Here is a 27,033-nt window from a genome sequence, read left to right as displayed (position 1 = left end):
GGCAAATCTTTACTGAGCAAGAACATTGTGACTTGTGGGACGAATTCATTGTTGAACCAGTCTTCGAAGAGATGCCCTGTCATCCACGCACTACGCTGACTTTTGTAACTCACTGGTAATTTAGCGAGGTTTTTCAAAGCACGAGGTCTCTGGGATTTGCCTATCACAACGAGCTCCAATTTGAAGGTGCCCAGTGCGTTAGAAATCGTCATCATGGTTAGTCGCTCTTTTTGTACCTTGAATCCAGCGTGGGATTCACTTTTGAAGCTCAAAGTTTTCCGAGGCATCTCACGGAAGTTTACCCCAGTTTCGTCAGCGTTAAAAATTTGTTCCGGGGACAAATTTTCGTCTCGAATTATATCGAGAAATCTCTGTCGATATGTTTCAGCCTCTTCGTAATTCGCGGACAGTTTTTCGCCGCTCATCGTCACACATCGAATGCTATGACGCGTTAACTATTTGGATAGCCAGCCTTGACTTGCAGAGAAGTTTTGTGTTCCGCCCAATTCTTTGTGGAAACGCAAAGCTTGAATTGGAAGCAGAGGTCCACTAAGAGGACATCCTGCACTGCGACGCTCTCGGAACCATATCCATAGTGCTTCATCAACCAACGTGTTCCGCGGTTTGGTTAAATTTTTCCGTGATTTGGGATGAACGTTTTGCAGTTCGGCGTGCCACTGCTTAATTTTGGCCTCGTTTTTTGTCCACAGCTTTACAGCGTTTTCACTTACCTCTAAATTTTTTGCGATTGTAGAAATAGGCATACCTCGTTGTATTTCCTCTAATGCTTTTATTTTCAAACTCAACTCGACATGTTTTCTTGCTTTACGCGTTTTTTTCTCAGCCATTGCGAGGTTACGTTTGAGTTACGAGGTTATGTTTTTTTTGACAGGAAACCAAAACACCTATTTTACCGGCAAAATTTCGCGCAGGCTAATGCGCAGGGGGGTCACAGATACACAGCGCACACTCTCAAAAGAGCTGAGAGTGGGGGAAGGTCTCTTCCCCTCACAGAATAAATGGGAGACAGAATAAAAGAGAGAGTCGAATGTATCACATTTTCATTACTCATTACGCAACAGTACATTATGTATCAAGAATGGAAAGAAGGTGATAAGAAATGTAATGCTGATCGTGCTAGCGAATTGAAGCTGCTGATCATACGAGTGAGGTCATCTCTCGCCTGTCCTACGCACGATTTTTTCTATTCTAGTCCTTCTGAACAATTTACTTGAGTGCACGTAAGGTGGGTGCAAAATTACTGTTTTTAAGTGTACTTGCAAGTGGGCAAACATACAATGTTGTACTCGGTGTTAAGCCTACTTCACATGCACAGAAAGTTGTTTTTTCGTAGGGGTGTTGGATAACATGTACTTTTGTTCAACATGTGCACGTAGATTTTGATTGCGTAGCAATAAGCAAAATACATAAGATCCCACAGAGAGCGCTTGAAATTATGTTGATGTTGCTCAAACTTGATGGCACATACACCGACGGCTTGCGAAATTGAGTTATTTGCAACTGCGCCTACGCAAAAAAGTTCTTGCATGGAAAATCGAACATTTCAAATGTCTGCATATACCACCTTCTTATTTTTGCGTTGTTCACAACTAGGGTATTTCACGCACGGTCGATAGGTTCCAAAATTGAGCTTTTAAAGCATGTTTTTTAAATAATGAATTTTATCTTATATCCGTCAATGGTGCTCCAAAGGTACTCTACGGTGCTGAGCCCAGAGGTCTACCGCTAAACCAGAAGTTACTGCCCCAGTACCTCGGTGACCTTGGTTATGCAAATCACATAGTTGGAAAGTGGCACTTGGGTTGCTACAAGAAGAAATATACGCCAACCTTCAGAGGCTTCCAAAGTCATACAGGTTACTGGACAGGCCATCAAGATTATAACGATCATACCGCTATGGAGGGTGTGAGTATATGTATTATAATTCCAATACACAGAAGGGCCTTTTCAGCCGAATTTGCGATCATTTGAGTACCACTTCTAATACATACGTCATTGGAGGTCCGTTTTTACTCAAAGAAGTAAGGTTATTACTTAAGGATTGCGTAAGTTCTACTTATAATAATCACGTTTGATTACGTATACTTCATGATGTATTCTACAAGAATTCTCTTCGCATGTGGTCGTGCTGCCAAGTGTAGCTAACTTCACATAGGCATACACCGCGTACGTGGTGCTTAGTCTGTGGGGGACAGCCTGCCAGTGGCGCTTCTACTTGATTTCTGAGAACCAGTACAGCTGAGCAACTAAAAAAAAAAAAACAATTTTTTGTGTTGAACGCTACATCAGGGTCATACCTATATCACTAAATAATAATCGGTGACGAATTCAGAAAAACAAACGAGTTATCGCTCAAAAATAATTTTTTTCAGAATTGTGCAATCATTTTTTGCACGAAATGTTACGTCAGGGTGTAACGGTTGTCGTTACTCATCAGAAATTTTTTTTATAAATAACAAGAAGAGAAACCTACTGTTAAGGATATTAGGTTTTAACTGTGAAGAAAATTATTTCCACACATTTAAAGACGTATAATAAGTTAATTGTCATTTTTTAATTTTTGATTTGGAAAGAATTTTTCTTTTTTTTAATACCATCTCCCGCGCCCATTGTATGAATTAAAAAAAAACAACATTAACTGTAAATATTACGCATCAATCAATTATCTATTCATACGATAAAATACGCCGCTTCTTATCAATATTATTGCTCACTTTCAAATTTAAATTAAAAATTTGTTTGATGTCTAATTTCTTTCTTTAAAAGATAACGAGTTATTGTGTACTCAGCTTCTGCTATCGTTTATGATTACCTAGTAGGTTCCGTTGTTTTATTGTTTAAAAATCAAGTGGAAATTTTATTGATGGATTTCGACAAGTTATTGTCTCATATTCTTATTAGTCCAGTCGGAATGTACATGAATTTGGACGACTTCTATTCAACAGCCGTGCCAAATCGCCATTTTTTTTTGGTAGTTTGGACCTCAAAGAATATATTGTGAAATTTGAGGTGTCGAGAAATGACGGCTGTTGGCCGAAAAAATTATTTGAAAAAAAAATCACTATTTTGATGTTATTATCTTTGGAATGAGATTTATCGAAAAATGTTTCCAAAAAAAATGTGCGCCGTAATGAAATTTACAAAATAAGTTCTATGCAAAAATCACGTATAATTATTAGTTTGGCGGTAAATCACCGTTAAACGAAAATTTTTCAAAAAATTTATTATTGTATTTACGTGGTTTATTTATAAAGTACTGTTCTGAAACTCATCCATCCCCTAAAAGAAACTGTCCCGAAGAGATATCGATAAGTATTATCCAGCCATGTTATATAGTTTAGCAATAATGACCACTTTTCGTAAATCCGGCGTGTCGATATAGCACTTGTTCCACAAGGCCGAGAAGGTGCGAAAAAATCAGGGTGATTCTTTTCAGCATGTACATTCAGGATTTAACTGAAAAGAATAGGTTTTTAAAAAAAAAAAACCATGTTTTTCGAGGATATAAAATTTTAGCTTATAAACAAATAGAAGTAACGCCTTAAATATTCAAGTTATTCAAAATGTTCTTCAAGATTCTCATAGGTCTTAGCGAGACGCGTAATCTAAAAAAAAAAGTTTCAATATCTTCATTACAAGCCGAGATACAATCATTTGTACGTTTGTTTAATTTATTACGGTTTGAATCAACATTTTCGCGAAATTCAAGTTCGGGGGCATTCGTAATAGTTTTAGGCATAATATTTGATATTATAGAAACCGTTTTGAGCATTAATCTCATGGCAGATCATGACTGCATTCGGTCGCTCGCGCGCGGAATATACGGATGGCAGCGTCGGTGCCGTCGGGTGGCGTGGTGGGGGCCTGCGTCTCGCCCCGCGGCTCCTCTCGCCTGGCTTAGTTAACTATCTCCATATCTCCCTTATAAATTGTTGTAAACTAATTTTTTTTTTTTCATTCAACGTAGTTTTTTCTCACGAATTCGAAAATGCTCATGATAATTGATATTCTCAAAGCCTCGCGCGGCTTAGTTAACAATTTCCATATATCCCTCGAATTGTCGTGAAGAAATTTTTTTTTTCAATTCTACTGTTAATCGCCCGCATTTTGAGGACTATCGGTCGTTCCAGGCCATAAATAATCCCTTATGTACTGGGAAATCCCAACTCCTACGACTCAAGGCCGCAGCCGACCCTTTCAGGTGGTTTGAAAGAAACACAAGTGCGAGAGAGATGCAATAAATAAAAAAAAAGACCTATGAGAATCTTGAAGAACATTTTGAATAACTTGAATATTTAAGGCGTAACTTCAATTTGTTTATAAGCTAAAATTTTATATCCTCGAAAAACATGTTTTTTTTTTGAAAAACCTATTATTTTCAGTTAAATCCTGAATGTACATGCTGAAAAGAATCACCCTGATTTTTTTGCACTTTCTCGGCCTTGTGGAACAAGTGCTATATCGACACGCCGGATTTACAAAAATTGGTCATTATTGCTAAACTATATAACATGGCTGGATAATACTTATCGATATCTCTTCGGGACAGTTTCTTTTAGGGGATGGATGAGTTTCAGAACAGTACTTAATAAGTAAACCACGTAAATACAATAATAAATTTTTTGAAAATTTTTTGTTTAATGGTGATTTACCGTCAAACCAATAATTATACGTGATTTTTGCATAGAACTTATTTTGTAGATTTCATTACAGAGCACATTTTTGGTCGGAAACATTTTTCGATAAATCTCATTCCAAAGATAATAACATCAAAATAGTGATTTTTTTTTTCAAATTATTTTTTCGGCCAACAGCCGTCATTTCTCGACACCTCAAATTTCACAATATATTCTTTGACGTCCAAACTACCTACAAAAATAATGGCGATTTGGCACGGCTGTTGAATAGAACTCATGTACATTCCCACTGGACTATATGTATAAACGTCCATTTCGGAGTTAGCTCGTTACTTTAATTATTATAAATTTATTGAATTTTTTTTTTTTTTTCATTTCTGGTTGTAGTTTTGAAGAGAATATGATGAGAATTTGGCAAAAGAATATGGATTTGTAAAAGCAAAGATATTGCACGTATTAATAGATGGAAAAGTGTGGAATGCAAGGTATGAATTATGTGTGACTTCTATGGCATTTGCTCGTATATTGGGAGCGAGATTTCGTCGAGGCGGAAATCGTAATCCGTTACCGTGACGACACAAGTCAAGCCTTTACCTTTATGTTTACTAACTAAGTCAAATTATACTATTTTGAGCTAAGTGGGATTATTCAAACTTACAATCCACCCCCGATCTTGATATGGCGTTTCAACTTATTACAATGACAATCAAAATCTTGCGATGCATGAAATAATGGTCTTAAAGTTATCTTCACAAATATAGCATTTACTCGTTGAGTCATTTATAAGTCAGTTTTTTACATTCATATCAAATATGTTATTCTTGCTGTACAAAGAGTCCTTATAACTAGTATCACATTTCTTAAATCCGGACTTCTTGCTGTGCATCGAGTCCTTATCACTAGTATTCCATTGTTACCAATTTCGTCACATTTTATTTCTTATTTATTTTAATTTTATTCTACACATGAGAAAAGAATTTGTCATCAAATTTGTTTATTATTTTAGCTACCAACAACAAAGTCAAATTTATTTACTAAATTCCCACAACACAAAAAGCAAAATATGGAAGAAGAGCCTAAAACAGTTGTCCACTTGTAAATTACTCCCCATATTTATGAATTAACAATATGCAGACCTCCTCGAGAACTCCTTGCCAACAGGTATTCGAACTGTTTTCCCTCTCTTTTTCAATTTCTCATCACTCACTAATTGATACAAGTGTCTCGAGAAATTTCAGTCCACAGAAATTCGAGCTGTTTATCTCAATTTTTCACTGTCATCGCTGAAAGCTTGTGAACTGACCACACCCCCCTGTCCTCCATGCTCGTTAGGAGGAGAATCATGCCCGAAATCCTTGTGCTTGTCTCAATTTGATGGTTGGCGATTCCGAGAACTGTTCTTCAGCTGAAATTCTAAGAATTCGTAAGGTTATCACACTCTCCCTGCCCCTACCCCTCAATGGACTCGTAGGAGTCAGACGCAATCAGACTCTTTACCAATCAAACTCTCCTTACTTCAATACTATAGATCCACACAGTTAACATTAAAGTGTATAACATTACTGCATTCATAAATATTATGCATTACACCATCTATTACAAAGCAAAACCAACTCGTAGTTACGCCATGCCAAGCACAATACATATTTCCATATTTGAACGGTATTTCTTTCAACTTCAGCCTTTACACAGAATGGAATATATCAAGATCGGAATATTAAACTCTTGCGACAGATTTTAGACGCTATAAGATGAAAAGGTACATCTGCATACCGAAACAAAAGGAGCGTGACACAGAAAATTCATCAATCAAAGATTGATCAATACATTTTTAATCTTGGCAGAAGAGTTTAGATAAACTGTATTCAGTAGATTCAATATAGATTCACACATACATCGTCTGCAAATCTACGATTATAACTAATGAGCTCTGTCAAACATTGTAAGCCTGAAGATCTGAACACTCGCTGATATGAGAATAGTATTTTATTAAAAAAAAAAAACCAGCACGTCTCTAGAGTTAGTGTTAATAGACTCTGCAAATTCGACTTGGTGCTATTTATCAAGTGGGAGTGCCAATGACAGCCTGTCTCCGCCAGACCAAGTTTCAGGCACGCAGTTTACGCTGATGTGAGATTCGGTCCAGAGCAGGATGGCCGGTTTCGCAGAAAACTCTTAGTATATAACGTATTATGTGATAAAATAAAATATTTATTCATTGATGCATCCAGGGTTATTGGGGCCTTGACATGAGACGTGGAATGCAACCAGCATGGGATTTACATGGACAGTATTCAACAGATATCTTCACCAGAGAAGCTGTTTCCATCATCAATGTTCACAACACTACGCAGCCTTTGTTTCTCTACATTGCACACGCTGCGGTACATTCAGGGAATCCTTACAATCCACTTCCTGCGCCTGACGAAAGAGTAGCTCGATTCGATTACATAAATAATTATCACAGAAGAAGATTTGCAGGTATGCAAGAAGTAATTCTATAGATAAATCACGTTTAAAATGTAGATTGGTTCATTGTTAGGCATTTTGAAGAAGTCGTACCGTATGGCAGCTGTATTTTTCTGCTCATTTTGTAAGTTCTTTTGCAAAGAAGAAGATTCATTCAAAATTATAGAACATTCGTCTTAGAATATAGTATACAAATACGAAACTTTGAAACATTCCCTGTGCGTTAAGAATGCTCGAATCACATTCACATTTGCACATCTCACTTATTTTGAGGCAAACAAACCCTAGTATGGAATTTCAGATCGGAGCACTTGTCTCTTAGAAACCGTAGTTCGAACTTGACACCTCAAATTTTAAGCATTTTCAACCTTATGAGTAACTGAAATCATATGTTTCCGTTGTACTATGAAAAATCAAAAAATCGATATTAAGGTTTGTTTATAATATATGTACCTAGGTTCATGCCAAATTAGATCAAAAAATATAGTTTTTGCAACAGTGTGCGTGAAATTCGATTTTACATCTCGATATTCCGGGCGTAAAATGCTCCGTTTTTAAACACTGTGCGTAAAATTCGATTTTACACCTTGTGGGTGTAGAATAAAAACATCGTTTTTTACGTTTCAACATTCAAATAATATAAAGAAACGAAAATCAGAGGACCCTAAAATGCGGGTGTAAAATAATTACTGACAATTTTTACGCCCGCATTTTAATTTCATTTCTTTTGACTGTTCTCATCCGCTCCTCATCCGATTGCAAGTTTCCGCGTCTCACTAGCTCTCGGTCGGGGCGGTCGCAATTGTATGTATCTCATTCGCTTCCATGCATATTATGCAAATACATAATCAGTATCGCTTCGACTATCAACGGTACAAAACGTGCGTAGTCCTTCGGTGTATACAAAATGAGCGATAGTGACTCTATTCCGGACGATATTTTGGCAGCAGCTGAAGATGCGGTCAACGAATCGCTTCCAGATAAATCGAAAATAATCTACCGTGCGTGTTATAATGATTTTCGTCAATGGGTGAAAAATAAAAGGAAAAAGTGTTTTTGGCATACTTTCACAAAACTTTGTATCTTCAACTTTATGGTCGAAATATTCAATGTTGAAAACAATGATGAAAATTGAAAATGACGTAGACATCAGCAAATATAATAAGTTACAAGCTTACTTGAAAAAATGCAAATCAAATACACACCGAAGAAAGCAAAAGTTTTTTCACCGGATGAGATAAAAAAATTTCTAGAAGAAGCTCCTGACAATGTATTCTCGGCTACAAGGGTAAGTTTTCAAATGTTTGTGTAGAAAATGACAGAAAATAAAACATTCAGTTACGGTGAGAAAATATTTTCCTAATCCATTGGCTGCTCTTATTCTGGGCATACATGGAGCATGCAGAGATCAAGAGCTTCATAGTTTGAATGTGGATGATATCAAACTACACGATGCCTACCTCGTTGCGACAATAGGCGATACAAAAACACATACACCAAAAACCTTCGTGCTCGAAGGTGAATACTACAAGATCGTCGCCGACTACATGCTATTAAGACCGAAACACATAACAATACCAAAACTGTTCATCGGTTATCGCAACGGCGGCAAGTGCCACAATCAACCAATGGGGAAGATTTTAATCGGTGGTATGCCGAAGAAAATTGCCACATGGTTAAAATTAAAAAATCCTGAACTATATACAGGACACAGCTTTAGACGTTCTTCGGCCACTCTGCTCGTAGAAAAAAAAATATCATATGCCATATTTATATTACTATTATGTTAGTTTACAGTCTCAGGTTAACAGAATTGAAGAAATTTTACATGAAAAATAATATAAATATGGCATATGATATTTTTCTGTAGTTTTATTGGAAAATATTTGAAAATTTTTGATTAATGTTATTTTTGATTGCTGATATCTTCGAAACGGTTGATCTGAGGAACTTTGATCCTTAGACTTTTTTTGTAGAACGTGAAATTTCCTACGAATCTCTATTTTCAGATTGTTGTTATGATGAACCGTTCCAAGGTAATAAAAATTCAAAAATAAAAAAGAATTTTTCCCGTGTTATTTAAATAGAACATAAAGAAATGGATAGGGTAAACCATACTATTGATATTAAGAGCTCATATTGGCGCCAAAATTTTTGGTTTTAGGTATACTATCAATTTTTGGACACCATAGGAAAAAAAAATTATATATATTGTTACACTTTTAGCGTAACGAGTAAAACGAGGGTAAGAAGCTTAGTCAGGTGAGCAATTAAAAGGCGCTAAATGAGAAATATGCTTTGAGAAAAATGTATTTGGGGTAAAGAACGTGTTATCAGCTCAAAGTCTGAAACAGATCTGTTTTTACAATAATAGCGGTTGACGCAGCAACTCTATTCATTTGATGACATAAGAAGACTTAGTTTTCTTGCGTCACATGCCGACTACTAGATCATTAGAAAAAGGGGGTAAAACGGGTTATTTTATCCTTTGTAACAATATATATATATTGTAACGTGGCATTTTTTTTTGATGCTCGTTACAAGTGGCTCCCCGAACCTTAGGCGGGACTCTAACAAGGGATTTCGCGACAAGAATGATTATCTAATTCGTAAAGAGCGCCAGGACAAGGGTCACGCATCCGAAACACTGAGAGGGGACCCTTTACAGGCTAGCGAATGGAGTATTACAGGGTCTTTTTGTTTAATTTTGTTTTGAGTATTTGCGACACCAACCAGAGAGATAGACGACGAATTCGAGAGTGTGGAACCGGCCGTAAAGAGAGACCTCAACGGAGGATACACCGCGAGCGAAGGGTCTCACACGAGGCTACGGAGGGAACGCCAACGCCGAGCTCTGCCGCGAGGGAAACCAAGGCGGACGAGATTCCCGCTGTTGGCCAGCGAACCGTAGCCTGCCTTCCTCGCGATACACCATCATGCCAACGATCGTGCTGCCTCTACGCCACTGACGAGGACTGAACACCGGAGAGTCCAACGACCAATCTGCGAGCCGCGACAGCGGAAACCGACGTTAGCGATAAGCTAGAATTTAAGAGACGCGTAATTCGATACCCAATAAGATTCGTCAAATTTCGGAAACGACAACGCCTCGGTTTTGAATTTTTGGCTCGGGGTGACGAAGCAGGACACTTGCGTCCTGGTGCTGAATCTAGCGAAGGCTGCGAAAATTTTGTAAAGATAGTTTTTTGGGTTATTGAGAGAGTTGAGCGATTGATGTTAAAATTTTGGGATTCGCGGAAGACGGGACTATTGTCCAATTGTCGTGACGGAGATTTTTCTGGTCTGGATTCATTGCGGTAAGCGCTATTGCTTCTTTGCGGACAAATTTCGAGAACGGTTTAGGTCGGCGCACCGGGTAACGGTTGGCCACGTTGAATTGCGTCAAACAATACTCGAAATTCGTTTGCCGATTTCCTTGGTTGGTGGCCGGAGCTTGATTTATTTTTATTTTGTTTGCTTTTGCGATAACGTATCGAGTCAATTTTGGCTATTGTACATGTTGAGTAGAGTCATTCGTTTCGTTATTAGTGAGCAGCCCAAATTCCGCTGCACAGGGTCAAGTCGCGTTCGCGTGTTCAGAAAGTGTCACCTCTCGTGTAGGTCGCGTATCGCTAAGTGTGAGCGCTCTGTTTGGTTGGGTTATTATTTCTAGTTTCCTTGTTTGATTTGTTTCGGAAGATAGTGAAGTTTCGGATGCGTCGCGATTAATCGCCTCGATTTAAGTTGTTAAGTAAGAATTACTGTCAAGTACTTGTAGGGTATGTTGTGCGATTAGCGCGATAATTCTGTTAGGGTTTGGCGAATAGCGCCGATATTTATAATTAAGGGAAGGATGATCACGAGTAGCGTGTTCGTATCGTTGTCGATTTTCTGTATTTTGATTTTTGTTTTGTTGATCTCGTTGAGACGAGGAACGCGACTAGCGCACGTAGATTTAAGGTTTAGTTAAGATTTGATTTTCATTCTATTTTGTTTGTGGAATCGCGGGAGGCGAATTGAGTATCTGTTTCTTTTTCCTTTTGTTTTGTATCGCTTCGAATTTTTTTTTTTCAATATATTATTTTATTTTATTTTGTTAAATTCTGTATCGTGTCGAGTGTCCGTTCTTTCTCTCCGCAAAACTACCCACCCCCTCTCCGCGGTACTGAGCTACCTGGCATAGAGAAGGACAGCCGAGGAATTGCGAAGGTAAAGATTCGAGGCGTGTTTATCACGCCAGGCGCCCAACAAAATTTCGCGATAGCTTTGGTAAGCTGCAGATTGCATCGCGGGTTGCCGAATCATTGTGCACCAGGTTAACTCTTGGGAACTTCTCCGGGTGAGCAAGAGCAGCGAAAAACCTCGTCACAATATATATATATATCATGCAGATCTTGCTGCAAATAACATGGTAGTAATACGAGATCCTCAAAAATGCCGTCAAGCAAATTGTGACACCTCCTCACAAGATAGCTATCACAGGCTTTGTCACTATGAATCGGAAATATATAAATACCTATATATATACGATTACAGTTATAATCATAAAAGTTCGGAGCCAGTAGGCTAAAGATCAGTTCTGGATCACTTCATCGTTGACATATTTATAGCTCCGATTTCCAGCCTACCGGTAGAAGCCGGCACTCCTTTGATTTAAAATTTGTTTTTCACATTAATAATTAAGGAAGAGTCCTTGGAATGCTGCTTCGTGTAACTAACTGCGATCTCCACCCCTTTCCTGGTTGAAATATATCAGCTATCTCTTATCACAAATAAAGTTTATTGTTTGATGAATTCCCGCTTCCAGCCGACCGGTAGGTTTCGGGACACACTGCATTAAAACCAACTATAGTTTTCAAATTATAGAAAGGTGTTCCGAAAGCAGGTAGATGTCTATTGTAACCAAGTATACGATTGCTTAATTACGAGTACATGTTTGTTGTGGGCCACTTTGAATTGACAATTGACACTGATTTTTGGAATTATTGTAAGTAAATACTGCAAAGAGAACTGCCGTGTGGAGCTAAATATGATTGATTCTTATCTCGAAAATCCCGAATCTGATTTTTCGTTCGAAATGCTTTCCAAATGTCGTTCATGGCTCTGATTTCAGGCCTATCGGTCGATTCCAGGATGCTCTCAAATTTGGCTTTTTTTTTTTAGAATCATTAAGCAAAGTTAGTTATGCCAATCATATAAAGGTGCAGATCAGTGCCTCAGTATTTCGATCCAGATATCGATTTGTTCCTGCGTTTGGTACTGAAAATCCTGCTGATTTTGAGTTTCATAAACTCTACGGAGAAATACATTAGATGGTGTACGTTTCAACATACACATATATCGGGACTCCACTAATCGGTGGAATCCGAAACACTATACATACGCAAAACGTTTAATTACAAAAAAAAATCAGCAGTGAAAATCCTATTAAGCCCACAGTTTGCCCATGGACTTATACAAATAGGCTTGCGCGGCTTACAAGGCTCCTGATGCCAGGATCGAAAGAGAGAGAGCTAGGCTGTTGTTCTCTTTGTCTTGTGACGACTTAAGCTCGGTGCACAGAGTACGCAATCTACCTGCATAAGTCTATGAGCGTGACATAATTTCAGGAACCTTCCGAACTTACTGTCGAGCTGCCGACCGACTCATTTCCGGCTCTCTGGCAACCGCTCCTTGGCGGGAAGAATCCCTAGTATTACTACGCCATCACAACTCGACGAACGCATGTTCGCATCGTGCAGCGCTTCTTTTTTATTACTAATTAAATCGAGTTCTTTGACTTCAATTAATAAAAAAAAGTTCAAGCACATTTCTCTATTGGTTATTATTAAATGGGTAACTATGTTTGCGTTAGTACAATTCGACGACGGTATATATTTCTTATGCCGGGCAAACCGAATAACCTCGAAAAGTGGCGACACGTGTTGCGTAAAATATACAGACGGTGGCAGATATCCTGCTCGTCAATTGTCTCTCCATGGTAAGTGAAACCAATTTATTCAAACACAATTAACAAGCATTAAAGCAAAGCTTTTGCTGAACTGAACCGGATCAGAGAAAAGTTTCAACTCAACTAAACCGGACGAATTTGTCTTGTGCTGTTTAATTTTTTAGTCTTAGTTTAATCTGTATAAGAATTTTAATTCCGCTTTACAAAGCATAGAACGTAATTTTGAAATCCGAAAATATTTTTATGTAATAACATGATACACTAATCAAAAAGAGAAAAAAAGCATGAACATAATAGCTGCTTCAGTCAAAACTTATTTTTGTTCATTTACATTCACAGCTGATCGTGAATATCTTGAAAATCTTAAGAAAACTATGGAAGCATGCAATGTAGCTAAAAATAATCCTGTAATTGCTTCGACTACCAATATGACTAACCAAAGTAAACGAAAAAAGAAAATTCACAATAACGGTACAGTTACAACAGATGCTTCAAGACAACAGAAACCAAAGAATCGAATTCATGAAGTTAGGGAAACTTTTGATAATGACGGAGTTCTGACCGATACTACTAACCAAAACTACTACAATACTCCTAACCAAAACAGACAAAAAAGTGTTAATATTGCAACAGAGAAAAATGATATGTTGAATAACAATAAAGCTGAAACTGGTGTTTTAAAACAAAAGAAACCAAAAAGTCGAATTCACACGGCGAATGAAATTTATGATAACAACAAAAGTCTGATGGATACAACCAATGAAAACTATTACTATACTACTTACCAAAATGAAGAAGAAAATTCAAATAATAGAGCCGAGAAGAAGTATATGTTAAATAACAGAGTTGAAACCGATGTTTCAGAACAAAAAAAGCAAATGAATCAAGATCATAAAGCAAGTGAAATTCTCGATAACGATGGAGTTCTAATCGATACTACTAACCAAAATGCAGCGGAGAAGAAAGATATGATAAATAACAACAGAATTGCCACCGATACTGTACAACAAAAGAAACCAGAGAATCGTATTTGTAAAGCTAGTGGAGTTTTTGATAATGATGAAGTTGAAAACAGTACTACTGACCAAACAGAACCAAAAAATCCAGTCATTGCAGCAGAGAAGGAAGATATGCTGAATAACAATGGAGTTGAGACCCACTCTTTAAAAAAAAACAGAAAACAATTGACTGTACGTAGAAATCTTTTTGGGAATGATTTGTATGATTCTGGCTGTAACAAAATAGATTTACCCACTTATTCTGAATTCAGCGATGCTCCCACTATTACTGCTTATGACAAAGCTTGTGACACTGTAAAGAGTACATTGACTATTTCTGGAAATCAACAATCTGCAGAATTTCTGTCACATGATGGTACAAGTGACGCATGCAACATAACGTCCCTGAACACTGATCATTCGTTATATTCTGAGACTTTTTGATAATATTCATTGTAGCAACCAAAGTACGGCTGAGCAATCATACTTGAACGAGTTCCTCATTGGAGTACCTGAAATAAATACAAAGAACAGTAATGTACAGCGCACACAAAAGATAATATCAGATGAGATGATCAACATGTCCACCGAAAATGAAACAACTCATATCTCAGGAACGGATACGTCTAGTGATTTTACAAAAATATTCTATACCGGCATTAACAAAGAGAACTTACTTAGTTGTGAAAGAGCACTACAACTGATAGACACCACTAATATTCCTCCAACCAGCTTAGCTTCATAAAACGTAGTTGATGTTCCACATAACACAGGCACAACTAGTACACCGCTACAAGGAAATCCAAATCTTGACGACGTGAATGAGAATGGTGAGTCTGATTTTGAAAAGATAGTATTCCAATAGTTCTGCTGTACATCGCACCTGGTACACTTATCGCTTAAACTACTAGGCGGTTAGTGACGCTGTCTCGAAAATTTAAGTAGCAGGCAGGGTAGTATATGAAAGTCAGCGTTACATTTAAAATATCGGGGTTGAGATTTGAACGTAATTGTTGGGTTAATCACTTTATCACAATAGGCAGTATAATTAATCTCGTTTTAAACTAAAATGATGTATTTTATATTCTTGAACGTTTGAAATAATGACGAAATAAGAAACTTGTAATATTCATAGCAACTCATTTTTGTTATTCATATAAAAATTCCTTTTTATATAGGTTTCGAATCAAACAATAATCCATCTTTGATGTGAATATCATAAATTATGATAAATTATTATAAACTTTTCAAATTTTGAGAATATGAAATAAACGTTAGTCCGGGATGTCACAAATACCACTGTTACTTCTGATAAAACTGATATTCAAAAATGTACTACTTATAATTGAATCTCGACACCAATTTATCAATTTTATCATTGGGTGTCATACACCACCTTGCTTCCTATTTGAATAGTCGCTGACAACCGGTCTCACATACAAGGGCGTGCGCGTAGTAGATGGACTTTTGTTTTGACAGGAAAATACGGTATATGGTATTTTTGCCAATTCAATGCATCACGATCTCGTTTTTGACGACAATTAATACAAATTGCAGGTACGGAGGAGATTAATGACAGTGCATCTGAATATCAACCATCAACTGATGATGATTCATCCAATGCAACATCTAAAAAAGAAAATGACAGTGAAAATGATGAAATGCAGACTTTAAGACAGAGTAAAAATACAAGTTGTGATAAACAACGTAAAACTCGGAATTCATCACGAAACTCTTCTAAAAATGTATCCTCAGCATTTGAATCGAAACTTGTGCGTGATGACGCAGATATGTTTGTCGTAACATCAGACAGTAACAGAGGACAGGGAAAACGAACGTTTTGTATGTATTGTCAAAAGATGCAATCTCAATTTGCTCGTCACTTAGAATTTGTGCATAAAGATGTAACAGAGGTGAAGGCGTTCTCTGTTTTACCGAAGGGTACTACTGAAAGAAAAAAGATAATTAATACAATCAGAAAAAATTGCCAGTTCTTCTTCAACACTGATAATAGCGTGAATGACGGAGAATTGATTGTCTGTAGAAGACCTAGAGCTAAACTACAAAGAAGTGCTACCGATTTCCAAGTCTGCCATCATTGCAAAGGATTCTATTCCAAAAACAATATCAGACACCATGCTCAGAACTGTTTCGGGTATAATGGCAAAAAAAGTCGAACACTGATGATAATGGGGCGCAAGGTTGTTGCACATCTTCACGAAGCAGCATCAGAGCGTTTGATAAATGTATTTGCTGTTTTACGAGAAGATGCAATTGTAAGACTTATTAGATACGACAGATTACTTATACTGTATGGCAACAAATTGTGCCGTAAATACAAAAAGCAGCATGATGGCGACATGATAAGAGCTAATCTTCGACTGTTGGGACGATTTTTATCTGCATTAAAAGAAATTAACAAGGATATAATCGAATTTTCTACTATATACGACCCCAAGTACTATGATGACGTCATTTCAGCAATAAATATTGTTAGTCAATTCAATGAAAAGACAAACATGTACACTCATCCATCAACAGCTTATACTTTGGGATCACTCGTAAAGCAGATTGGAAATTTGCTAATTACAGATTGCGTAAAACGTCATGACGCGAAACAGAAAGCAAATACAGAAGATTTTCTCAAACTAGCTCTCGACGACATTGGTGTGAGTGTGAACAAAACTGTTGTGGAATCACAAACTCAACAAAAACGGCGCAAGGAAACTGAGCTCCCATCTATCCAAGACATCAAAAAATTACTTGCATACGTGGACAAGAAGAGAAAATCGGCTTACCAAATCCTTAAAACTAAGTTTACGTATGATGCGTGGTTGAGTTTGGCGCAAACTACCCTCACGTCAGTCCAAGTCTTTAACCGACGCCGAGCTGGTGAGATTGAACGAGTTTACATTGAAGACTTTGAAAGTTTTGAAGGTATCAATGAAGACCACTTGGAAAATCTATCAGCTGACTCTCAGGTACTAGCAAAGAAATATGTGCGCTTTGTCATCCGAGGGAAACTCAACCGGACTGTCCCTGTTTTGCTGTCTTCGGATTTACTAGCATGTATTCAGATGATATTGAAGTATCGGAACGAAGCCAAAGTACCCTCAGAAAATCGTTATGTATTTGGTATCCCAGGCATCGAAAAAAACAGATATAAGTATCTACGGGCTTGTTATTTACTTCGAAAGTTTGCACAAGAATCAGGTGCTGATTTTCCAGCAAAATTAACCGGAACAAGATTGAGAAAACATATTGCAACAAACTGTATAAACTTGAATTTATCCGAGAATGAAGTGAATGACGTTGCCAGCTTCATGGGACATGCAGAAAAAATTCACAGAGAACATTACCGCCAGCCTATTGTAAGTCGTGAAATTTTGCGTATGTCAAAAGTCCTAGAACTGGCTCAAGGATGTGTTGAAGATGCAGAAGAAAACACTGATGATGAGGATGAGGACAGCGATGATAATCTACTGGATGATCGCAGGCAAATCCAAAAGGGTAAGCATGTTTTAGAACATATTATATGGAAATCGCTTTGATCCAGTTATTCCCTGTTGAGTACCTTTTCCAGTATTACATGTAAAAATGTTATTAACTCGTTTACGTTGTTGTTGAATTCAATGTTTCCATTGATAACGTTCCTGTACAAAATTTATTTATATAATGTGCGCACTTTTAATGTGTTTTTTCATGGGTGGATTCCTTACACAAAGTACCCGTTTCTATGACGGTCGAGGGAGTCTGCGAACTACGCATGCGTGGAGTACTGAAACTACCACTTTTGACTCCCAGCAGTCAAAACTGGTAATTTCTGTTTAGCTTTCATGTGCTGTCACAACAAACACAATGATCTGAATTATTTATGCGTACAGAATTCAACACCAAACAACAATCCATCCTAACCTACGATGTTTCTTGTGAAATAGATGACATTTCTAACAATCCTGACGCAGACTCATTATCTGAAGCTGAAAACAATTTAGCAGCAATGTACAAAAAGAAGGTAACTTCCAAGAGTAAAGCCATCAACAAAAAAAAGGAAAAACGATCTAGTAAGTACTTCATTTCTGAACCCTTTTGAACAAAAATCACGGCTTTTTAACCACTACATTACCTTTATTATACTCCTAGCGTCACCATACGGTGCAGTTAAGAGCAAGCCCCGATGGACTCAAGAAGAGAATGAAGTTGCCCACAAATTATTTGGAAAACATATACTATCAGCGACTTATGCATCACTAAGGACTATCCAAAATCTCTGCAGTAATTATCCGAGTTTGGCAAAACGATCTCCAGCTGTCATTAAAACTTGGATTTGGAATAAAATAAAGAAGAACAAGTCGGGACAATGATGAAGAAACACAAGGAAAGTTGCAAATAAATATAAGCCCCCATGTGATTTGAAGTAATCATATCCATCCACTTAATACTCTGAAATTTCGTAAAAGTCAGAGAAAACATTGTTACGATAAAGTAGATTTTCAAATCCTTATGGCTAAAATGTTTTAAAGGGGATATTTTTGTGTGACAATCGTAGAGTTTGGCAAGAAGATTTAGCATATTTCACATAGTCAAGATTATGCATGTCTCAAAAATGATTTTGTGCTGATTTTTTCTCGCAATAGCAATGGATTTTCTAGATGAATTTACTTCAAACGGGTGGAATTTCCATGAGATTACTGTCCTATATTGAAATGTGATATTTAGAAATAAGGTATTCGTCGACCATTTTACCTGATTCTCGAAATTGTTGGAATTACACAGTTGAAGAAAAAATTTAAAGACTTACTTTGTTATCTTTATTGCAATATGACTCTGGTCAGGAACTAGTTAAAAAGTAATATAAATCATAAAAGACATGAGCTTGTGATTAGTTGAAGAAAAACTTTCGTATAGCGTTATAAAATGTGAATTATTCTTTTACGAAACCACATTTAAACTGTTATTTTTCTTTTTTTTGATTTATTTACTTCAATTTTACTTCAACCAAGCAGTACCTTCCATGAGAATATCGTCCTTTATTAAAATGTGATATTTAACGATAATCGTCAACTATTTCACCTGATTTTCAAAGATGCTGAAGTTACGGAAGAAACTTGTATGTATTCCCCACTGAAAATTATTTTGTGATGAATCACATCGCGTTACGACCGAAAGAAAGATGTATTTTATAATGCAATTTAACATGGGAATACAACTAAATACATAAATCATATGATAAATTATGAAGTATAGATTATAAGATGAAATACATAACAAATCACATACCGAAGCCTATAATATCTTGACAATAATTCGTCATATAATTTGTGATGTACATTATTTGATAATCTACAGATACTTCATGATTCATTTTATGATTTGTTATGTATTAAGTCGTACTCACATGTTTAATCGCATAATAAAATACATGTGAAATTCGGCCATAGTGTAATGTAATTGATAGCAAAATAATTCGCAGCTATGTTTAGAAGAACTTCAGAATCTTATTATGATATTGGTATTGCCATATGATTCTGGTAATAAGTTAGTCAAAAATATACAAACAGAAAAAAACATATGCTTGTAATTAGTTTAAGGCAATCTTTCATACAGCGTTATAAAATATAGATTATATGCTTTTACGATACCATATTCCAAAGTGAACGTATGTACGAAATTTCACTGTCTCGCTATCCACTTAAATAAAACGTGATATTCAAATATTTATTACATTTTATTTCCTGCTGATTTCGCTATGGATTTTGAGGATATAGGTATAGGCTGGAAGACGGAAATATTTACAAGCCACGTGTGACCATGATTGTCTGACTGTGAACGATAATTTTGATCTACGTGATAACCTGGAGATGTCTTGCTATCCACCGGTAAACAAGAAATGATAGTCGATGAGAAAACTAGCAAAAATTTTGTATCGTACGATTGAGGATACGGAATTCTCGCCCACGAGATCTGAGACAACCTTATATGTAGCTTTGATCCGTGAATACATGCAAACTTATTATTATAGTTCTTGAATGATATCTGAAATGTATTACGTCCCGAAATCCAGCAATCGATCAAAATTTTGGGGTTAGGTACAAGTTAATAAATCAATTTTAAGGAGCGAAAGTATTGGGGAACGAATTTTTGACCTACGAGACTAGACGGGGAAAATCAGGTCCGTCACATCCTTGATTACGTTGAACTTGCAAAAATGACAAAGACGAATACGGTTGTCAGGCATTGGCCGACAGGCGAAAAATGTCATCCGGTTACACAATCGGTAGGATTTCGAATAACGGACGTATGAGAATAGCTGGATGCATTCGTATGTCACCTGCGACAATCATCGTCAGAATGTGAACGATAATTTTGAACTACAGGTCAACCTGGAGGTGTTTTGAAATCGACCGGTAGGCTTGAAATCACAGCCGAATACAAAACTGGAAAACTCTCTCTTTATCGTAGAAATAAGAGAACAGTATTCTCGTCGACCAGTTCCGGAGCAACCATGAGTAACATTGTTGCGTAAATATTTTCAGACTGGTCATGATCACTCTAAAAAATAAATTTGTCTGAAAAAATAAGCTAAAATCACTCACGTCTCGGAATGCACCAAACAGGCGCCGTGTATACACACTTGTTCTAAAATGCATATAATGGTGCGTAATGTTATTTTCGAGGACAGTCCCAATAATGTACAAATAATATCTAATCCGTGTGAAGTCTGTCCCAAAATCCACCGAACAGGCACTGCGTATATACTTGTGACGCAAAAAGCATTACAAGTGTGATTGGTTCTTTCGAGGACAGTCCCCATAATATACAAATGACATATAACTCTTGTGAGACCAGTCCTCAAAAGCACCAAGTGTCCTCATAACATACAATGTATACCCAAAAATGTCCTTAAAACTGCCCCTTGACATATATATATATATATATATATATATATATATATATATATATATATATATATGATGTAGAAAATAAAAATGATTTCAAAAGAAACCTTGAATGAATTATTTTTATATAACCATTTGGGTTTTTTTTGGGTTCACTTTTTTGGGTTCACCTTTCGCGTGCACAACACCTTTAACGTGCATATCAGCTTTCCAGTAAAGAAAACTCAGCTCAGTAAACAAAACTAGAAGATGCTGTTGATTTGCAAGTGTCACCTAGATAAAATTTTCTTCCAGCGTAATTTCCGAATTCACGTTACATGAAGCATAAATTGAGAATAATGAGTACTCAAGCAAATTAACAGTTAGGGCCAAATCAATACTAAATTACGTATAGTAATATATATTACAAAAAATAGTAAATAATTTGAAATACTTAGTTGGCTTTTTTCAACGCAGTCAGAAGTACTCACTAAATTTTCACCCGCCTGACCGGATGGCTACCAACTACTAGAATGAACCAAAATATAATTTTCATTAGTCTCGAGGCAAGAGTTTTGGGCTTTCTTTTGCTTGTTTAGTCTTCGTAGTTGATGGATAATGAGAATTTGATTTTAATGGTAGTGATGCTCAATTGATGACCAGGCAGCGGTGCATTAACTGAAACTGGAGAAAGAAGTAGTTCAGCAACTCTGTCAAGTCCTCCCCATTGGTTTTTAATCGCTCTTTTAGCAGCATCGATTCTTGCGGTTGGACGTCGTTTTTGCTCACGCCATCGTGAACTCGTAGAACCCATAGTAGAGTTGCTTTTTGTTTTATTTTTTCTTTGTAAACAATGTGTAAAAATCAAAAAATACAAAGAAGTTTACACTTACCGTCAGCTGTCACTTACGCAACAGTTACGCACCACTAATCGGTGACTTAGCGGGGGTAATATATAGGCTTATAGAAGTATACTTTACCGTTTGCTTTACCTCTTTCAAAGAAAAAGGAGAACATTGCTGATCTGCTTCATACGTTTAGAAAAGTACTATTTCTCGATCAACGATTTACGAGTTGAATAATGTCCATGATAAATCGATAAAAGCATACGATTTATCATTTTTCGGGAGAATCAGCAAGAAAATAATGATACTATTTTTCCCAACTCAAACTACATGATGAAATTCTATTAATATGTACACAAAATGTGAAAATATGATTTCAATGGATGCAAACTTGATCCGTTAGCTGACTGTGATCCACCAGATGGGATTGGGTCCCAGGATAATTTTTCCGCAAAATACAACAAATCGATTTTTGACCGATTTTGGCCGAAATTTCGGTAGGGTCTTCCCTTAACATTTATCCAGACACTCAGAATGTTTTGAAAGTAAAGTATTTAAATATTTTAAAGACAGTAAATGTGATTTTAATGTCGTAGAAAACAAAACCTCTACAACTGATATAACTGCTTCTGTTCTACAGTAAACTTCTATAAATCCACGCAAGCATGTTTCACAAGGCTTTTGATGCAAGCAGAAAAACGAAAGCATAGTGAAATTGTACCACTTCATTTGATCCGCAATAAGTCTGGGTAGCCTGCCATTCATCTCTTAGTAGCAGAAACTGAAATCGTAGATGAAGACGATGATAATGTAGAGAATTATGAAAACAGTGTAATACATTATTTTGTTTTCATTAAAAAATTATCTCAACTGACAAGTTCTCAAATTACTGCCCGTCATGGTCGTACTTGGTTATGTCACAGATGTCTAATGCACTTTCAATCTGAAAAATGTTGGTTCGAACATGGGATCGATTGCATGAATTTAAATGAGACCAAAGTTATTTCACCAACAAAGAAACTGTTCCATTTTGCATTTACGCAGATCTTGGATGTTTATTACGGCTTACTAATATTAAAGTGTAAAGAATAGAACAATTCATCAAACACATATTCCGTACAGTATAGGTTATTATATGCATAGTGCGTTCAACGATTCGATTTCAACAATCACAATTAATCGTGGCGGGAACTGTAAAAGAACTTCAGAACTTGGCACACTCTTTAGAAATTTATTTTAAAACGGTTGTACGCATGAAACTAGTGATTTCTGATCAAATCAACAAATTTTATTTCGTAATCGTATACCATATTTGTAAAAAAAATAGTTCACGTTAAAAGACGTGAGAAATCGTGATCATTGCCATTTCACAGGCAAGTACCATGGTGCTGCTCATCAAGGTTGCAACATGAATTATAAAGACTAACACACTATCCTAATGATTTTCCATAATCTATTAGGCTACGATTCACATTTTCTTATCAAAGAGTTGGCTACATACTTTGACGGTACTGTTCAGTTTCTACTCGTTCACAAAAAAAAATACATTTCGTTTAAGAAAATTGTTCAAAGAACGGACATGCAGTTTAGATTTATCGATTCATTCCGGTTTATGCCTAGCAGTCTCGAAAAATTGGCAGTATATTTGAGTGATCAAACAACAATTATCCGAAAATTTTGCAGTAGCTTGAATAAGTTTGAGCTGTTAACCAGAAAAGGTATTTTTCCGCGCAGGATTATAGATAATTCGGTGAAGCTTGAGGACAGAGAGTTGCCAACCAAAAAACAATGTCATTGAAAGTTTAACGATCAGGATATATCGGATGATGATTATGCACACGCATGTAAAGCTTGGCAGACATTCAATGTTCGAATGTGGGGCGAGTATTCGGATTTGGAATTAAAGACTGACGTTTTTCTGCTGGGTTGTTACCTCTTGAGAGGGACGTTGAGAGATGGTTCTGATTCGCTGCGTAATTTAGATTGTACTCTTGACTTACGTAGTTGTTGTATATGAAATCTGCAGATCAACTCCTCAGGTTTTCACGCTCAGCTCACCCAAAAATTTTAAGAATTTATTATTTTTGGCTTGTGCCAACCATCGCTATGCGTGACTGAAATAATTAATTATTGACGATAACGCTTGGGTTTAAATCCACATTTATTGTTGATACGTTACTTCATTTACAAAATTATTAATGAAAAGAATTTCGATTGTACTTCTCAATTTTGTCGAGCCAGGACAATTACTGCATGTTCCAAAGCAGCAGTCATGCGTTAGTTGTCGACAAATAACATTTTTAAACACTCCTGATATGAAGAAAATGGCTGACTTTCGTCTTTGAGTTTCAGTTTTTTAAGTCTTGCACCATGAAAGGAAAGTTAAAAATTTTTACCTGAGTACCAGACGCACCAGCTAGAACACATTCGGGTGGTCTTAGACTTGGAAATTTTGAATAACTCACTTTTTCGAATGGGCATTTTTGCTTGGACGAATAATAAATTTCGTTCAAGTTACCTAACAAGGGGGGGGGGGGATATGGTAATAACGGATTTTTCGTAGGGTACTAAATTGCCGTTTGTTTCGCTGACCGCAACCCGGAAATTTTTCCAGATCTTAGCTACATCAGTCAATGCTAGAGCTTGGTTTGGTTTGAATAACACTGTTTCGGATTCAGTAGTATTAATTTTATGCTTCCAGGAATTGAAATAATCAGTAATCTTGGAAAAAATTTTTACCTAATAGAAAAGGAAGCTGCAATCCAACTATAAATTCACCTTTTCAGTTGAATTATAACGGTAAAGCACTAACAAGAACGCACGACTTTTCGTACGAGCTACAAGAGCCTTCCCCGAAAATCGTACACGTTACATTGTAATTATCTTAATCTCTATCTAACTATCTAAAGTTCGCTGCATGCTTAAGCATCTCTCCGCATCTGGTTCTCTACTTGCAGCGCAAGTGCGTTAAACTTTGGTCACGACACTGTTCTTCCCATTTTTCGACTACGCTTGCATAGTGTGTAATGGCGTTTCGAACGTACTAAACACAAGGCTACAGTGTTTGCTTAACGCGTGCGTACGTTTTGTATGCACATCACTCCTCATAGGCGCAGCTTAAGTTGGCTAACTGTTAGGGATAGGCGATTGACTTTACTTCTTAGGATGTTTGGTCTACCTAGTTTTCCGAACTAGTTCACTGAGGTACATCAGAGACCTTCTTATCAGTCGTGACGCTAATTTGCGTCGTTCTGTCAGGCGGGAGACGGGTGATTATGATTATGATATGATTTCGACATTTGCCATAGAGACCTACAGGCACGGTTTTTCGATAACCGGTCTCTACTTCTGAAATTCTCTTTTCTCAAAAATTAGATGCCAAGCTTCTTATCCAAGTTTTAGGACCGTGGCACGTCAACATTTCTTTGATACAGAAGGTGACTTTGATTTGCAGGCCTAAACTTTGGACAGATCCTTAACTTGGTATCAAAACTGTGTTTAGTGTGTGAATAAAGTTTTAATCAGTGTTGCGAACCTCTGGGCGTGGTACGTGCTTACGCGTCAATCATCTTTCTTGCTAGCTTTTATACCGTTATTTTATTATTAGTTTGCTATTCTAATTAGGTTTAAATATTCTGTAATCAAATTGCTGCTTTTCTAACTATTGTCCAACATTGCCATGGACATGGATAAACCATTATTATTATTATTATTAATATCTGACGGCGGATGTTTATTGATTATCTTCGTGTATAACTATCCAATAGAGGAAGTGACATTCCTTTACTCTTTCTGTATAACAAAGTGATAGTGAAAGTGGTATTATCCCACATACTTACCTTTTCCATGTATACCGCAAATGATGCTAATTCCTAAGCACTCAACACAATGAATCCAATAATTATATGAGATATTCCACGCCAACTCGGCGGCATTTGACCGTGAGCCTGTTCTATTATTTTTTATTTCATTCAACTTACAGAAAAGCATACTCCAAATTTTTTTCACATTTTTCGGATCATTCGATCTATTTAAAAAAAAAAATTACTAAACCTACTTTCTGAAAAAGAAAACATTTATTTTGAAAATTTTAGAAAAATTCACAAAAGTTCGGTGTCACAAAACAAAAATTTTGACCCATAAATATAGTGGAAGCGTTTTTTTTTTCATTATGTTAATCAATGTTATAAGATGTACAACGCTGAAAAATGAATTATTTTTCAGAATTTTATGGCATGTGTGTTCTCTACAGGTAGAAAATGGTTTCATAAATGCGGTTCCATCTGCTTGCGGAAATACACAATATATTTTTAGACCTGTTAAGCGGCTCTGTAGAGACCTTTTTTTCACCGGCTTAAAAAAAGCGGGTAATAATATTTCATTGAAGTCATAAAATTGAGAGTGCACATAACCGGAGTGTTACAACTCCGCTAAGAAATCACCGTACAAGCATTTTTGCCGGTTTATGGAATCCGTGATACATATATTTTTTCTTTTTAATTCATCAGCGATGCTGAGCAAGCTTGATGATTCTGTAGGCGCTGTGGTTGAAGCGCTTCGTCAACGAGGCATGTTGCACAATAGTATCATAGTTTTCTCGACTGATAACGGTGGTCCAGCGGCGGGCTTCAATCTAAACGCAGCGTCGAACTGGCCATTGAGAGGAGTGAAGAACACACTCTGGGAAGGTATGTACTCCCTCATGAATCAACGTCTGAAGGCTTATTTAACAAGTATCGATTTTCAAGAATTTTCGTTTCTGGACTGAATTGATCCGTCAGGTATTTTTCTATGTTTATTTAAAACTTTTAATAATTATATGCAGAGTACTAGTAGTGATATAATTGAAAAAGAACGGTCCAGAGGTGAACATTGATGAGGATTGGGTCCGAATAATAGGTTGAAATAACAGAGTAGTACGTATAATTTCTTCGTATATTGTAACAGCACTGTATGGGTTGTGACGTGGCGGGTCTACCAGCCCGTCACCGACCCGCACCTCCACTCTGTGAAATTATTAACTTTTTCTATTATTTATTTGTCAATAATTTCATTTTTTTCTTTTATTTTAAATAACGGAGAAAAGGTTTAAATGCTAAAATAACTGACGAACTATACGCAATACCTTGGTGGTCCCAAGTTGCTGAATTTATTAGAACAAACCAATATTGTTGGCAAGTTTAGAAACGAAATTCAGAACATGAAAAATTATTGATCTCTGTCGCTACGAACAAT

General features: G+C 36.6%; 1 protein-coding gene across 2 annotated transcripts in view; it reads left to right on the top strand.

Annotated features, from left to right (window-relative positions):
- Window positions 1-27,033, top strand: part of LOC124405411 (arylsulfatase B) — a 247,540-nt gene that overhangs the window by 86,533 nt on the left and 133,974 nt on the right. The window contains exons 3-5 of one of the 2 annotated variants that reach the window (XM_046880284.1): window positions 1,714-1,926; window positions 6,890-7,139; window positions 26,307-26,486. In XM_046880284.1, the coding sequence (XP_046736240.1) occupies window positions 1,714-1,926; window positions 6,890-7,139; window positions 26,307-26,486 (643 nt within the window). The remainder of the gene's footprint in view (window positions 1-1,713; window positions 1,927-6,889; window positions 7,140-26,306; window positions 26,487-27,033) is intronic. The other variant, XM_046880285.1, reaches the window with a different exon arrangement.

The sequence above is a fragment of the Diprion similis genome, chromosome 4, assembly GCF_021155765.1.
Source record: "Diprion similis isolate iyDipSimi1 chromosome 4, iyDipSimi1.1, whole genome shotgun sequence".
Lineage (NCBI taxonomy): Eukaryota > Metazoa > Arthropoda > Insecta > Hymenoptera > Diprionidae > Diprion > Diprion similis.
Note: the sequence above shows the minus strand (reverse complement) of the source record. Positions and strands in the feature narration are given on the sequence as shown.